Source organism: Panthera onca, chromosome A2 (assembly GCF_046562875.1).
Source record: "Panthera onca isolate mPanOnc1 chromosome A2, mPanOnc1 haplotype 2, whole genome shotgun sequence".
Classification (NCBI taxonomy): Eukaryota; Metazoa; Chordata; class Mammalia; order Carnivora; family Felidae; genus Panthera; species Panthera onca.
Genome location: NC_138340.1, coordinates 20,656,616 through 20,671,999, shown reverse-complemented (window position 1 = coordinate 20,671,999; position 15,384 = coordinate 20,656,616). Strand labels below are relative to the sequence as shown.

The 15,384-nt window shown below is 56.9% G+C and overlaps 2 protein-coding genes across 4 annotated transcripts; one reads left to right on the top strand and one right to left on the bottom strand.

Annotated features, from left to right (window-relative positions):
* Nucleotides 1–107: 107 nt before the first annotated feature.
* Nucleotides 108–6,618, bottom strand: PARP3 (poly(ADP-ribose) polymerase family member 3). Its single transcript, XM_081794947.1, is given in 11 exon segments — nucleotides 108–675; nucleotides 1,131–1,286; nucleotides 2,491–2,668; nucleotides 2,925–3,011; nucleotides 3,219–3,365; nucleotides 3,611–3,837; nucleotides 3,927–4,059; nucleotides 4,271–4,459; nucleotides 4,676–4,801; nucleotides 5,449–5,686; nucleotides 6,323–6,618. Coding segments are annotated over 10 exon segments (1,596 nt in total). The 5' UTR covers nucleotides 5,632–5,686; nucleotides 6,323–6,618; the 3' UTR covers nucleotides 108–505.
* Nucleotides 6,619–7,112: 494 nt separating this feature from the next.
* Nucleotides 7,113–14,791, top strand: RRP9 (ribosomal RNA processing 9, U3 small nucleolar RNA binding protein). Of its 3 annotated transcripts, XM_060631168.2 has the most exons (16): nucleotides 7,203–7,316; nucleotides 7,603–7,685; nucleotides 7,886–7,952; nucleotides 10,273–10,382; nucleotides 10,748–10,815; nucleotides 10,897–10,938; nucleotides 11,199–11,325; nucleotides 12,158–12,282; nucleotides 12,365–12,457; nucleotides 12,787–12,887; nucleotides 12,967–13,101; nucleotides 13,178–13,240; nucleotides 13,391–13,536; nucleotides 13,619–13,698; nucleotides 14,436–14,509; nucleotides 14,623–14,791. In XM_060631168.2, the coding sequence occupies exons 2-16, from the start codon at nucleotides 7,652–7,654 to the stop codon at nucleotides 14,714–14,716; spliced, it is 1,359 nt and encodes a 452-aa protein (XP_060487151.2). In that variant the 5' UTR covers nucleotides 7,203–7,316; nucleotides 7,603–7,651; the 3' UTR covers nucleotides 14,717–14,791. The 3 variants fall into 3 exon arrangements, with proteins under 3 accessions (XP_060487149.2, XP_060487151.2, XP_060487150.2); XM_060631166.3 differs by lacking the exon at nucleotides 7,886–7,952 and having other exon boundaries at nucleotides 7,113–7,316; XM_060631167.2 differs by lacking the exon at nucleotides 7,203–7,316 and having other exon boundaries at nucleotides 7,583–7,685.
* The last annotated feature ends 593 nt before the right edge of the window (nucleotides 14,792–15,384 follow it).

Genomic DNA, 15,384 nt, shown 5'->3' with positions numbered 1-15,384 from the left:
TCCCTGGAGTGGGCTGGTGCAGCTGTGCGGTGTAGTGGGTCCCCAACAAGAGAAAAGGAGGCCTGGGCCTGGTGCAGCTGCGGCACAGACAAGCAGAGGCCAGGGAGTGAGCAGATACAATATTTAATAAGCTTGCTGTGCATGCTTGAAGTTTAGCCTACCCTGGTGCTCACACCTCTCGGACAGACAAGCTGGGCCAGGGTGGACAGCCCAGGTGGATCTGGGATTCTGCCCACTCTCATTCTGTGCTCCTCTAACTTGAATGGGTTGCTGTATCTGTGCCCCAGTAATAATGGCAGCCCATCATGCCCATCACCTTAGGAGGTGAGACTCTGGGGCCACGGCCATGCCAGGGCTAGCAAGGATTGGAGGGAGGGGGGGGATCACTGTCTGGGACACAAGAGAGAGATCTGGGGGCAAGAAGGGGTGATATGGGGGATGGGCAGGAAGGTTGAGATGATGGTCTAGCGGCCAGCAGGCCCCGGGGCAAGGGTAGGGGGACAGCTCAGAGATGAACCTCTAGCAGGTAGCGCAGGCGACACTGGCTCTCTTGGTAGATGAGATATTCACTCTGGGAGAAGGTGGAGCTGCTGAACTCTGCGCAGGGCACGGGCTGGCCCTGGGGCACCGCCACTCGCTGTCCATCCAGCTCCAGCTCGGTGTCCTTGGCTGGATCTGCAGGGCACAGCAAGGGCCATGGGTGACTCAAGGGTCACTGGTCCTTGGCTTTACCAGTAAGTTCTGCTTCCTATGCTCTCCACTTCTGCCACAGGGAACACCTGCTCATTCCCCCCCTTGCAATCTCCAAGCCACTGCACAGGCCAGGCCTTCTGCCTGGAGTATCCTCCCCATTTCTCTGCCTGGGAAATGCCTACTTATATCTTTCAATGCTCAGTCAATGACACCTTTTCTTTGAAGCTCTCCTAGATGCCCAGGAATATGTTCAATCAGCAAATGTTTGTCGAATGACAAAGTGAATGACCATAGTGAGGAAGCCTACTGCTTTTTGTCTCTCTCCTCAGCTCCTTCTCTGCCCACCTCCTGGGCCCACCATGCCCTGAAAGCATCCTGGTCCCCTAGCTCAGCCCCAGGTCTCTATCCTCAGGCCTGTCTAGCTTTTCAGGACTCACCAGGCTCTGTGTGGCCTCGGGCAATGACACTGTCGAAGCCAGGGGGTGGCTGCTTCAAGCTGGGCTCGTCGATGGTGATGTGGTACTCTCTGCCCAGTGCCACCTCACCCAGGAACATGTAGCCAATTTGGTGGGCTCCGCAGGACATGCCAGTAACTGGGGGACACAGGGAAGAAGCTTGGCCCTCCTACCTGACTCCCTGGTCCCCTTCTGCTGCATCTTATCTCCTCTGGCTTTGTTGACTGAGCCCAGGAAAGTGCCCACTCTTCCTGCATCCTTAAAAACACCGCTTGTCCTGGCTGTGTTCCCCCCTACCCCTTACCCCACTCTTCTGATCCCTGAGAGCAGGTATATGCAGCCCCTTCTACCCGACACCAACGTCAGCAAGGGGCTCCCAGTGACCAAATCCAGGGTGGAGGCCTTTTCTCTCTGGCCTGTTCTGTTGATTTTGCCACTGGCATCCTCCACCCCTTAGCCTAGGACCCCCTTGCACTGTTTCTGCTGAAGCTACCCTCTATTCCTTCATAGGCTCCTCTGCCCTCCTGGTGGTCCCCTTGGCCTTGAGCAACCTCAGACATCCGAGAACATCAGCCCCATCCAACCTTGCTCTCTTGGCTCAGTGGGTGGTGGTGGTCTCCAATGATGGGCTGGCCGGGGAGCCAGTCTGGGGAGGTCTCCTCAGTGAGGACACCTCTGGACAGAAACTTGGGGGTCATCAGAGATACTTCAACCCCGTCACACATGCTGCCCATCCCACCTCCCGCACATCCCTCTCACGGATTCTTTCTTCCCCCACCTCCACTGCCTGCGTTGTGTGCCCATCACATCTGGCCTGGGTAAGAACATGGCCTCCCTATGCCTCTGGCCTCAGTCACTCTCCCTGAGGCTGTAGCCACTGAGATGCTGCTGCTATACCAAGTCTGGTGAGGGTCCCATCACTATCTGGATAAAGCTCCCTTGATCTTCCAGGCCCCAGCCCTCCCGCCCACACAAGGCATTTGCTTGGAGCCTTATCATCAGGCTGTGCTTGGAGGTCCTGACATGGTGTGCGTAGCCTCCCAGCCTGTGTGCCACTTCCTAGTTTCTTTACCTCCAAACCTCCTCTTTCACTGCACTCCCCTCCACATCTGGCTGGCACGCTCATCCTATCTGCATCACCTGCTCCAGGAAGAGATGCTGCATGGGGCTGTCTGACCTGTCTCTGACCACTGGTCCCTCCACAGAGTCCCCACAGGACTCAGGATGCCCCGCTGAGCACTCTCGTCAGTAGCTATTCAAGGTTCCCTCTTTTGGGTGAGCACTGGGCTTGGTCCTCCCTGGTGTCCTGTACCTGCCCAGGTGGCCCCCGGGGGTATCTCACCATAGCCCGCTGACTTGCTATTCTCTGAGGCGAAGTAGATGCCCTTGCCAACGCGGCCACCAGAATGTGGCATGATGCGAAGCCCACTGGTGAGGATGGCGGCCACCATGGCCACATTGGTGCCATGCCACAGCAGCCTCCGATTACCCAGCTTGGCGTGGGCCTGGAACCTATCTCCCTGGGGGGAAGGAGGTGGGAACAGGAAAGGTCATGCTATCCAAGCTCAGGTGCTTCTCCCTGATGCTCAGAGAGCACCACCAAGGCCAAAGGCCCCTCTGGCCAATCACATCCACTCATGCACACGTGCACAAGACCTGGGTCTGAGGGAAACTGACCAATTGTTAAGCTGACTCACTAATGGGCACATAAACTAAGGTCATCTCCTTCAGAGTCAGATAGTGATAGGGGAGTGGGTTGGGAGGAATCTCTCTTACCTCCCCTTCTCAGTTTACTTTCCAAACATGTTGAAGAACAGGGCATCTGTAGGTGTTGCCAGTCTGTTCTAAGTAGGTATATATTACCTGCAAGGAAAGCAAATGCTGGATGCCGAGGCTGACAGATGTGTGGACAAACCCCCACTGGTGCCCCAGTCCCAGAGCTCTCCTTGGGCCCTTCAGACACAGGGAGAGAAGGCCAAGGCCAAGGGATTCCTCTGCACACCAGGAGGGCAGATGGGTAGAGGGACAGTGCCTGCTATTAGCCAGGCTCCTCTGTGGGACCTGGCCCACCTTGTACTCGGGTGCCTCGGAGTCCAGCAGCTGGAGCTGGCACTTAAGGAGCTGGTAGTCTCGGTCCAGTGGGTGTGGCACCTCCTTCACCTTCTCCTCCTCAGGGGCTGCCTGCAGGGTCTGAGCCAGCTCGATGTCTGCCAGCACCTAAAGTGATGGGCACTGGCAGCTTGTCTGTCCACTGGACTCCCAGCCTCCTCCCTCCCACACGACTGGGACCATGGTCACCCCACCTGTGCACCCCCATACCATCCATCTGCCCGGCCTTCCCCTCCCGTCCTTCAACCTACCTATTCAGTCCACCTATCTGGGCCTTCTTGGCCATCTGTCCTCCATCTCCCTTGCCCAGTCTGTCTGTCTGCCCCACTGCCCACCCACTTGCCAACCCTCACCAGCAGCATGTCCTTTTTGGCCTGCAGAAGCTCAGGGGAGTTGATAGATGGGGGCCGATTGCGGCCAAAGTTGTGGGGAATGACAGTGTAGAAGTGGGAGGATAGCTTCTCCAGGCTGAGGCCACCATCCGTAGGGTCTTTGAGGGCCGCCTCCAGTGCCTCCAGAGCCTCGAAGCCCCGTGCAATCTGCTGCTTGCTCAACTTCCCTAGGGGCATCTTCTTCACATCTAGGAGGTGGGGAAAGTCAGGGAGACTCAGTCCCATGGCCTTGCAGCCCCCAGGCCCCTGCAACCCTGTCCGGCCCCTCTCTCCTCACCCAGGTTCATGAGGGTCATGGCATTCTTGAACATGTCTTTGCTGAAGATGTTGGTGATGAGCTTCTGTGTAGCTGCGTCCAGGGAGCAGGGCCGCACCTGCTGAACCATGGTCCTTACTGGGCCTCCAACCATCTAGAGATAGAGGGCACAAATGAGCAGGAGTAGCTGGGCACAGCCAGAGAAGAACCTGGCATTAAACAGAGACTGGCCAGGTTGAGGCCAGAGAAGAGAGGTCTGTGCCTGAGGCCACAAAGCTGGACAGTGGCAGAACACAACTGGCTGGGTCTCTCCATCTAGTCCCCTCCCTCAACGCAAGGCCCACCACCCTCCCTGGCCACTTCACCTTTACCATGGCTTCCTGGGCCTCGTCCTCTCCCCGTACTTCAATAAGCATGTACTTGCCCGGGTGGGCCACAAAATGATCCCGATCCACCCAGCTGTTCTTGGTCTTGTCCCGAAACTTCTTCTCAAAGTCCTTTTTTGCATCCTCCAGTAACATGAAATAGCTGAGCTTTGACTGGCCCACTTCTCCCTGCAACCAACAACCTTCAGGGGTGTGCCTGTGACAGTACCCACTGTGGACATTAGTTGCCCTCTGCTGTGCCAAGAGCCCCTGGGTAGTCAGAAGTGGGGAGGGGGTGTGGTCAGCAGCTGAGTAAGTTGTGGGGACCCTGGGGGAGTAGGGGGTATGTATTGTAAAGAGAGAGGTGGGGAGGAGGTGGGCACAGGGTGGGAAGGTGGCACTCACCACACGACCCCAGCGGTTCCAGCAGGCGAAGCGGTCACCCTCTTCCAGCAGCTGGATGATGTAGAATTTGTTGTTGTTGCTCCCAATGTTGGTCTGGTTCAGGGTGCAGGCGTAGTCTTCATGCACCTGGGGCCAGAGGGGGCATAGGGAAGGCAGGCTGGCTTGGGCTGCCCTTGAATGAGACAGGGTACCCAGCTGCACAATGACAGGGGTCTGATGGGGAAGGAGTCATGCTGCACTGGGGCATCGGAGGAGGCCCTGTCAGGGAAGGCTTGAGGAGGTCACGGTTCTGCCCTGGGGGACACAGACTGAGGGGACATGACTCAACCCAGGCAGTTGGGGGGAGTTCTGGGAGGACATGGCTGTGCCCTGTGTCAGGGAATCAGAGAGAGACATTGGTTCTGCCCTGGGGGGTTGACAGGGACATGACCCTGCCATGCAAGGGATCTCAGGGGACATGGCTCTGTGGGGCTGCTTTAGGGGACATAGTGAGCCCTGGGAAGACTGAGGGGTCACAGCCCTGCCTTAAGTGTGGCAGGGGGAGGCCTAAGAAGCTCAGGGGCCTGCTCTGGGGTCTGAAGAACAGACAGGACCTGCCTGGATCTGATGGTGTATAACCCTACATGACCTTTGGGGTCTTGGGGGAACATAGCTTACTTGGGACCTTGACCTATCAGGCCAGAACCAAGCCCCAGTGGGAAGCAGAGTAGGTCTGAGTGTATTTATACCTAGGAAGGAGTAGGCTCCAAGACTGGATGGGTCCTACAGCTTACCTGAGTCCTGGGACTGTGGCTGAGTGGGCATGCTGGATCCACTCGGACTATGCGCTTCTCCGTGGGTGCAGCTCTGAGAGCCTTGGCAGTGGAGCGGAAGCTGTCCTCCTCCTCTGCCCCCTGACGCCCCTTCTTTTTTTCAGGACCCGCATGTTGCACCGGGGGCTTGCGCTTTGGAGCCATGGCTCTTCTGGGGCACAGAGGGGTCCCTCAGCCCTTCATGGACTCTGCATTCCACCTGGCTGGCACAGCACCAGCTTGCCCCACTTTGGGTTTGCCCTTTGGTGTTCTGCCCCCAACCCCCCACCCTCAAGCCACTGTCTCGCCCTGCTTCCATTTCCCCATTCCCAGACTCAGACCAAAACCAGCTGTCTGTACCAGTCACCTTTCCCTTTTCCCATTCAGAGGGGCCAGGCCAGGACCCTGTACAGTCTGCCCGGGGTTAAGGAAGAGTGGTTCCCTATCCTCTAGCAATCCAGTAAGTCCTGATGAGGGAGGGAAAGTGAAAGGAGAATCTCCTTCCTCTTGCTTCTGGGCTCCTCCTCCATCCAGAGCACTCCCTGGGTACTGCTTCCTCCTCCCGTCTCAGCTGACTCAGATGGGCCTGACATGGTTGCTAGGCTGAGTCACCCAACTATGGAGGACAGTGGGCAGTAGTAGCTCCCCGGGGCCACACTCCTGGGGCCAGATGTGTCCCTCCAGAACGTGCGACCCAGGGGCCCAGAAACCATTCATTCCCAAGGGGTTCAAAAGTTCTGGGGTGCCAGTCAGGGTGTGAGATCAGTGGCCTTGAACTGCCAGAGGGCAAGGGCCAGTCCCACCCATCCCTGCCCTGCCCTGCGGAGGGCTGTGGGCTGGACCATAGGGCACTCACCTAGGAGAAAGAAGCCGTGACCTGGCGGCTAGTGGCGGCCTAGTGGCGGCCACTAGGTCTACTATCAGGACCCCCACAGCAGTTCCAGTTCTAGGGCCTTGTCTAGCAACCCTCTGTAACCTCAGGTGTGACTTGGAGAGTGATTTCCCTACAATCGCCAGAGGTGGGGGCAGGGGCAACACAGGAGTGGGGGGTGTGGTTTTCTAGCTATCTGGCCACCAGTCAAGTGAGTCAGAGGCTGGGCAGGAGGAGGCCGGCAGCCTGTCCCACGGACCCATGGACACTTGATAGGGATACAGCCAAGGCCTAAGGGACTGACTCATCCTGAGCGCCGCATGTCTGGCCTGAAGTGCGCAGTACAAGTCCGCCGGTTGCCAATGACCTTGGACCCTGGTGCAGGCACTGCCTACCTCTTCTCGAGGCTGCCTAGATTCCCCGGGTTATCTAGTGCCAGGCTGGTTCGTTCTTGCCCCCGCCCCCGACGGGGAGGAGTCACGTTCCGAGACGTGAAACCCTGCATCTCTGACACCTCCCAGCGTTCAAGGGCCGCAAACACAGAGAAAACCCGTCTCTTCCGACCCGCCCTTGGACGTCAGCCTGAAGCAGGGCGCACGCGCCACTGCCTTGTGCCGGAAGCGCCCGGAGAGGCTTGCTACCTACTGGAGACTGGCGCGGGAGCCTGTAGGAACTGTTGGAGGCGTGGCCACAAGCGTTTACCCTATGGGTGCTTGGGGGGCGTGGCAGAGTTTACAGAAGGACCCAATGGAGCTGTGGGAGGCGGGGCCCACCGGGCATTGGGAGCCTATCCGGGCCCGGAGTCTTGCCAGACCGCCTGGGTTTAGCAGCCACGTGAGTTCTCCGTGGCTGCTACCGAGTTCTCCTTACACGCAAGGTGGGCAGCATGTCCGCGGCAGCGGCGGCTCGAAAACGCGGAAGGTCGGCCTCGGGAGCCGGGGCCGGGGCCGGTGCAGGGGCCGGCAAGCGGCGGCGGAAGGTGAGTCTGGCTCTTCTGCAGGCCAGAGTCAGTCCCGTTACTGGGACCACCGTCATCTCCTACGGACACCCAGGCCCCCGGCCCCTCCGTGGCCCTTTTTTCGGGATTCCAGCTGGAGTCAGCTTCGTCCCTCTCTCCGCGGGCCAAATCCTGGAAGGCCTTGCACTTGAGCCGGGGGGCCACCGCTTTTCCTAGTCCCGCGGCTCTCGAGGGATCGGAAAGGGCTCTTGCACAGTGCCGGGGTGGTTGGGACCCTTGACCAACGAAAGGATTATTTAATTCTCAGGCGGATTCTGCCGGGGAGAAGGGCAAGTCCAAGGGAGGCGGCAAGATGAATGAGGAGATCTCCAGCGACTCCGAGAGTGAGAGGTGAGCTCTCTTCCACTGGGGGGAGGGGACACTGAGGCCCATGGTGTATGGAAGACTCAGTGAGTGTGGGCAGAGCTGGGCCTAGAACCCAGGTTTCCCGCCTTTTTGGCTCTTAGATCTTGGCTCTTTCCTCCAGTTCTAACCCGGATGAGTAGGTCTCATCTTGAGGAGATTGAGAAGTCTCATCTCCTTCCCTGCAGGGTCCCAATGCGAGACCAGTGAGAGCTCCCTCATTGGCAGGGACCTGAGCACAGGCTGGACTGGCTGGTAAGGGAAGTGGAATGCAAGAAATGCTTGCTAGTTCTTCATCTGCTTTCCCACAATTTCACAATTGCTGCTCTCCCCGCTGACTCTCAACATACGCCAGGTACTGGCTTTACTGTTGAGAATAGAGATCAACAGGCAGGTGAAGACAAAACGTGTTGTAATAGGATGTGTATTCTACAGCTCTGTGTTCTGGAGACAGGTGAGGGAACATTTAAATAGGGCCTGGAGAGATGAAGAGGAGTCCCTCATGTAGAGGTAGGGAGGACACTCAGGGATCAGAGAAGAGTCTTCAGCTTTTTGTATGTAAATTGTCAAATTTGTATGTAAAACTGCCAGACTGGGAGATGGAGAGGATGGAAAGGTAGGTGTTGGCTGCATCCAGATTGTGGAGGGCTTTTAATACCTCCCTCATTCTGCAGGTGACAGGGGTGGGGCATGATGCAGGGTTTCAGAGGACGCCAGCAAAGTGTCAAGTCCTGAGCCTGTGGAATGGAGTCTGTCATATCAGGGGATGGATCCTAGAGTTGGCCTTAGAAATTCAGCTTCTAAAACTGAGTACATGTTGGCCTTAACCTGCTCACAGAGATATATATTTTCTCTCAAGGTTACCCTGGGCAGGTGTGTGTCTGGCCCTGTGCCAAATACTTTTAACGTTTAAAGAATGTGTTGTGAATGTATGAGATACAGAAGAGTTCATGAAACGCGTTTGTACTATAGGGAGCAGTGGTGAAATGATGAACCTCTGTGCGCCCACCCCTTAGGTTAGGAACTAGACCATTTGCGGAAACTTGGAAGCCCCAACTGCATTCCTGACTTGAGTTAATCATTTCTTTGGTCTCCCCTTCTTCCTCCCTCCCCTCCTTCTCCTTCTCTTCATTTTTTTCATTCAGATACAATTTACATATGGTAATATTCACCTTTTTTAGCGTACAGTTTGTGAGTTAAACACATGTAGTTGTATAACGACCACCACTGTGAAGGTATAGAAGGGTTTCATCACACTCCAGAACTCCCCCCCACTCCTTTGTGGTCAGTTACTGCCCTGCCTCCAGTCCCTGCTAACTACTGTCCCTGGATTTTGCTTTTTCCAGAACATCAAATGAGTGGAATTATACAATACAATGTATATTTCCTTTGCTTTCCTTTAGAGTTCTGTCTCCTATGTGTGAATCCCTAAACAATAGACCGATTAGTTTGGGTAAACGGAGTGCAAGTTCTAACCTTGGCTGGTTAGCAGGGCAGCCACCAACCCTGTTGGCTGAAGGCTTGCTGAGCACTGAGTACTAAATGGTCTCTGTGACCTGATTTAGCTTCGGCTTCCTTGAGAGTTTCCAAGGTCCTTTCTGGGCAAGTTGTGGGCAGGGTCGTGAATGAGTCCTGGGGAACAACTGGGGCATTTGACAGGGACTAGGTATCTTTAGGCATGTGATCAGAAGGGACAGTTCCTGTGACCTACCTCTAGCTCCCAGGAGCAAGTCAAAGTAGGACTTATCTTGAGTAAAGAGAGTGCCCTCAGCTGGGGTAGGGAGTGGGGCGTAGAAGGGAAAGCAGAAACTTCAGCACAAGGTCAAGCCAAGACCAGTTAAGCTTTACCTGGAATCCTGTCCTCAAGGTAGAGGATGGTGCTATGGCATCCATAGTGAGGTGGCATCCAAGGTGAGGATGAGGCAATGACATCCCAGCGTGTCTGCCTCTTGGGTCCTTTTTTCAGACCTGGGCTGGCTGCTCCCCTGTCTGGGGGTGGTTCTGGGATTTACCTTTTCTGCTTTTCATGTTGGATCTCCTATTCCCTGTCTTCCATGCCTTTCTCATTCTTAGTTTATCCTCTTGTTTGGGGAGCACATCCCCATCCTTAAATGAAGTGTAGAAAAGACCAATCTTGTGGCACCTTGTATATCTGATAGTAACTGGCATGGCCTTCCAGGAGTTCACATTTTCCTTCAGAATTTCGTGTGTGAGGCTCCTTTGCCTGCCTGCTTTCAGTGTTGCTGTTGAGACTTCTGAAGCCTTTTGATTCCTGACCCTTTGTATGTAACCTTTTGTCAGCAGCCTGTAGAACCTTCTCTTTCCCTCTAGAATTGAGAAACTTCACAGTGATCTTCTTGGGTTTGGGGTTTCTTTTCACCCTTATGTCGGGCACTGGGTAGGTCCTTTCAATTTGGTAAGTCACCTCTTTTGGTTTTCTACATGTGTAATCGTTGGCCATGAGGGCTGGCAGGGATGGGGGCGGTTGAGTGTCGGGAAGCAGCGACGAGGCATGGTCCTAGAGGCTAGAGGAGCGGGGTGAGCTCCCTCAGAGCCAGCCCCTCCCCACCCCCAGCCTAGCTCCCAGGAGGACTGAGGAGGAAGAGGAGGAGGAGCTGGAGGAGACAGCCCAGGAAAAGAAGCTGCGCTTGGCCAAACTCTACTTGGAGCAGCTCAGGCAACAAGGTGAGCCCATGCACTGGGCCTGTGAGTTCAGGGTCTGTGCTTAAGGCTGCCTGCTGTACCTGATGGGTGACTGATGCAGGTACCTGGTGGGCTGTCAGAGCTCCTGGTGCCAGTGGCCCTGGGGGAGAATGGCTAGGAGAGTAATGGGCCTCCTGGGCTGGGCCAGACCTTCAGCTTACTTTATTTCTAAGTAAAGGCAGGGGGTAGGCAGGAGGAGACCCCTCCTTTGCCCAAGGCACCCTAAACTTTCCATGGGACACAGCTTGAGTGTTTGGGGCCCAGGATGGAGGTGGTGGTGGTGGGGATGGGAAGGGAGAAGTGGAGTCTCGGCCTCGGTTTACTTGGTCTGGTCTGTCCTTGCACAGAGGAGGAGAAGGCTGAGGCCCAGGCATTTGAGGAGGACCAGGTGGCAGGGCGCCTGAAGGAGGACGTGGTGAGTGTAGAGGGAAGGTGGTAGGAGAAAAGGGTGGGGCTGGCCCTGCTCCTGGGAGCTCACCCTTTCCTCTCTGTGCAGCTCGAGCAGAGAGGCAGGCTGCAGAAGTCGGTGGCAAAGGAGGTGAGTGGGCAGGGCACTTTGGTGTAAGTAAGCCTGGGGACTCAGGCCGTGGGGGTCTTTCTTTGCTCTGGAACATGGTGAGCACTAAGGCAGACAGGACGGACCAGATAAGGGTCTGATCCTTGCAGTTCTGTGTCCACTTTGCCTTCTGGTCAGGGTGGTGGGAAAGGATGGCGTGTGTGTGTGTGTGTGTGTGTGTGTGTGTGTGTGTGTCGGGGCCTTCCTGCCCCCTGTCGCAGTGACCCAGCCCTGCCCACCAGATTCAGGCCCCAGCCCCGGCTGACATCCAAGTCTTGCGGGGGCACCAGCTCTCCATCACATGCGTGGTCATCACCCCTGACGATTCAGCCATCTTCTCTGCTGCCAAAGACTGCACCATTATCAAGTGTGAGTGAGCAGCTGGGTGGGGGTGCAGCCTCACCAGGGGTCTTTGGGGAGGGCTGGTCTGCGGAGGAGGGAGTAATCAGGGCAGACCGAGGCCTGATGGGGAAAGCTTCTGGAGGTAAGTTCGCTCCTGAAGAAGTGTTTTCTGTGGGCGCCTGGGTGGCTCAGTCGGTAGAGCATCCAACTTCGGCCCAGGTCGTGATCCCGTGCTTCCTGGGTTCAAGAACTGCGTCGGGCTCTGTGCTGACAGCTTGGAGCCTGGAGCCTACTTCAGATTCTGTGTTTCCCTCTTTCTCTGCCCCTCCCCCAGTCTGTCTCTCGGTCTCCCAAAAATGAATAAACATTAAAAAAAAAAAAACGAAGTGTTTTCTGGATGACAATGGAAGCTTCTGCCCGGGAGTGGCGCTAGTGACTCTGTGTTGCTGTCACTGGAGATGATGAGGCAGGATAATGATTGAATGAGGAGTGATGCTGCAGGTGGGCAGCTGGAGGGTACCTGAGGCCCTGTGCAGTCTTGGGATTGCATTCCTGGTCCTCCTGGGTCTCCCCTTTGACAGCGGAGTACTTTCCTCAGGAGAAACCAGAAGAACGCGCACCCTTGGTCCCAAAGCTCCATCCTGTCCTTTTCTTTGGGGCTTTGTGGCTGCTTTTTGGCATTATTGTCACCATTTAACAGATGAGGAAATTGAGGGGACTTGTGCAGGGTCTCACAGTGGCTGAGCCAGATCTTTGGCCCTGAGGCCACGACCTTTTCCACAGCCCCATACTGCCCTTGAGGGGGTTGCCAGCCAGTCCTCTCCTCCGTCACAGTAGCCTCTGTCTTTCCTGGTGTTAGGGAGTGTTGAGAGCAGACGGAAGCTTCATGTGATCCCACGAGCCAAGAAGGGTGTGGAGGGGCAGCCCCCTGGCCACGGCAGCCACATCCTCTGCATGGCCATCTCCTCTGACGGCAAGTACCTTGTAAGGCAGGGTTGGCCCTGGGAGTGGGTGAGAGGCCCGGGCACACATCGGGTGCCTGGGGCCATTGTCATCATCTCCACAGGCCTCGGGTGACCGTAGCAAGCTCATTTTCATTTGGGAGGCCCAGAGCTGCCGGCACCTGTACACTTTCACGGGACACCGGGACGCTGTGTCGGTAGGAACTATGGATGTTTGGCGGTGCTTGGGTGATGGGGTGAATGAGGCAGGGGGTCCTTGAGGTCAGAGAACCTGTACTTCTGTGCAGTCAGTGGCACTGTAAAGGACATAAAGGGGTGAAGGGAGAGGGAAGAGCTGGGAGAGGCTGAGTGGGCTTGCCTAAGAAGCAGGGAGCCCTCTGAGAAGTCTGCAGCTGCTTGATGGCTAGGGAGTGTGCCCTGACTCCTGTGCCTTGTGACCTGCTTTTCGGGAAGTCCTCCCTGGGCCTGACCTGTCTCGCCTGCCGTAGTCCAGGTCCCCTTTCACCTGCTCTCTGTGTACCCTTAGGGGCTGGCCTTCCGCAGAGGCACCCACCAGCTCTACAGCACGTCCCACGACCGCTCTGTGAAGGTGTGGAATGTGGCGGAGAACTCCTATGTGGAGACACTGTGAGTGTGTGCGGGGAGAGGGTGTGCGGATGTGTGTGCTTGTTCATGTGTGACCCATCCTGCCTCTGCCCCCCTCCAGCTTTGGGCACCAGGACTCCGTGGCCGCGCTGGATGCCCTGAGCAGGGAGTGCTGCGTGACGGCCGGGGGCCGAGACGGGACGGTGCGTGTGTGGAAGATCCCGGAGGAGTCCCAGCTTGTCTTCTATGGCCACCAGTAAGGCGATCCGCTGGGCCGGGTTGGGAAGGGTGTTGGGGAGAGGGGCCATGCCCCTTACTGCTCCTTTTGCCAGGGGCTCCATCGACAGCATCCAGCTCATCAATGAGGAGCACATGGTGTCGGGTGCAGATGATGGGTAAGAACTGCCCTTTGGATGTCTCGTGCCACTGCCACTGCTCTTGGACTTGCCTCCTGGAATCCCCCTGTGCGGCTGGTGTGATTCCTTTCCGCTGAGTGGCCTTTCTGCCCTACCCAAGCCCCTCATGATCATATTCTCCATTCGCAGCTCTGTGGCCTTGTGGGGCCTCTCTAAGAAGCGGCCACTTGCCCTGCAGCGTGAGGCCCATGGGCTGTGGGGGGAGCCAGGCCTGGAGCAGCCCTTCTGGGTGTCATCGGTGGCAGCCCTTCTCAACACGGACCTTGTGGCTACAGGTGGGTCCTCTTTGAGGCAGGGAGGAGGGGGTTGCAGGGTGGGCTGGCGTGGGGGTGCTCACTGTCTCCCCGTCTCCCACAGGCTCCCACAGCTCTTGCGTGCGGCTCTGGCAGTGTGGGGAGGGCTTCCGACGGCTTGACCCTCTCTGTGACATTCCCTTGGTGAGTGGGGCTCTAGTGCCCAGCCTGTCTTTACAACAGTCCCGAGGCCCAGGAGCTCGTGGCCCCTGGAATTAGACCCTTACTGTATTTTCCTACCAGAATGGAGGCTCCTCAGGTCAGGGCCAGCTATGACTTCTCTTTTTTATAGTCCCAGCTCCTAGCATAGGACCTGACAGGAACCCTCCCTCCTTTTTCCTCTTCCTTCTTCCCTTCCTCCCCTTTCCCCTTTTCTACTCCCTACCTTGTCCTGGGTGCAGGGGAACAAGGCAGGGAACATTGTGTGCAGAGCCATGGAGGTCCTGGTGCTGTGATGGGTTCTGTGAGGCTGGTGCCAGATTGACACCAGGCTAGGGCTTGTGAACGTGTTGCACCCTAAGGGACAGTGGCAGGATGGTCAGCGACATCTGGTGACAGTGAAGGGCTTGGTGATGGTCATGGGGTCTCTAGGATCCCACAGCCAGGAGCTAAGCCCTGGGCTACCCCTGACACCCGACGTACTTGGCATACACTGTCTCCTTAAATCCTCACAAATTTCACTGTGCGGCTGCTGCTCTGTTATCATCCACCTCACAGGTATGGAGGCTGAGGCCCTGACAGGTCAAGGGCTGGTCTGGGTGCAGGAGGCAGAGCAGGGATTTAACCTGGCCTGCTGACACCAAGCCCTTGGCTGTGAGGCTGGGGCTGTGGTGTTGGGGGAATCTGTTCTCACATCTTCCCATGTCTCTCCCTCTTCTCAGGTGGGCTTCATCAATAGCCTCAAGTTCTCCACCTCTGGGGATTTCCTGGTGGCTGGGGTGGGGCAGGAGCACAGGTATGAGGCATCCTTGGAGGGGTGAGGGTGGTGAGGCTGGGCTACCTGGTGGGACTGGGGGTGGTGGGGGCTGGGCCTGGCCTCAGCTGCTCCTTTCGTTTTGTCCTCTGCAGGCTTGGCCGCTGGTGGCGCATCAAAGAGGCTCGGAACTCCGTCTGCATCATCCCCCTCCGCAGGGCCCCCCAGCCCCCCACTGCCGGCTCCTGACTCCTCTCCACTTTATTTAAGTCCTTCCCAGGCCAGGCCCTGCCCTCTTTGTATTAAAAGCCTCCTCTTTTGGGCCTTGTCTCTTGCAGCTTCTTGGGCGGGGACAGCGGGTGATGGTGGGACTGTGGCTTGGAAAAGGCCAGGGAGGGACAGGGCTCCCACAGTCTCCATTCTGCCCCTCTGATGGCAGAGAGCTTTTTATCCTTTTCCATGGAACTTGGGGATGGAGACCTCAGAAAGTCCCTGGTCCCTAAGTATCCTCTGTGACCTTATTAGGCCAGGTCTCTACCCACTGCTCTGGGCTGGTAGGTGTCAGAAGCTGACCTCTCAGCCAGGAAGCCATGGCTGTCCAATTATGTGTTGGGGCTGGCTGTGGAGTCTGAGAACTGACAAGACCACTAGGCCTACAAGTCAGGGTGTCAAGGTGACCTGCCCCCCACCCCCGCCATTCCTGCCAGGGCCAGGTCAAGAACCTGGAGGGGACAGACTGCCCCTGGGGTGGGAGTGACACGCTACACTGCTTATTGCCTGGGGACAAGTGTCAGACTTAGGAATAGTGTGGTCCCCTCCGGAAGCCACAGGCTTCTCTCCTGCTCCCATGCTCTTGAGGCCTCACCCTCAGATCTGCTCCTGCCTGCCCTCATTCTTCTGAGGCCAGCGGGGTCAGG

Bases quoted from the DNA above. Each gene is read 5' to 3' on its own strand.
- RRP9 (XM_060631166.3), top strand. From the start codon at position 7,224: ATGTCCGCGGCAGCGGCGGCTCGAAAACGCGGAAGGTCGGCCTCGGGA. The intron at 12,283-12,364 runs GTAAGGCAGGGT...TCATCTCCACAG, and splicing joins CCTCTGACGGCAAGTACCTT to GCCTCGGGTGACCGTAGCAA. The intron at 12,458-12,786 runs GTAGGAACTATG...GTGTACCCTTAG, and splicing joins GACACCGGGACGCTGTGTCG to GGGCTGGCCTTCCGCAGAGG.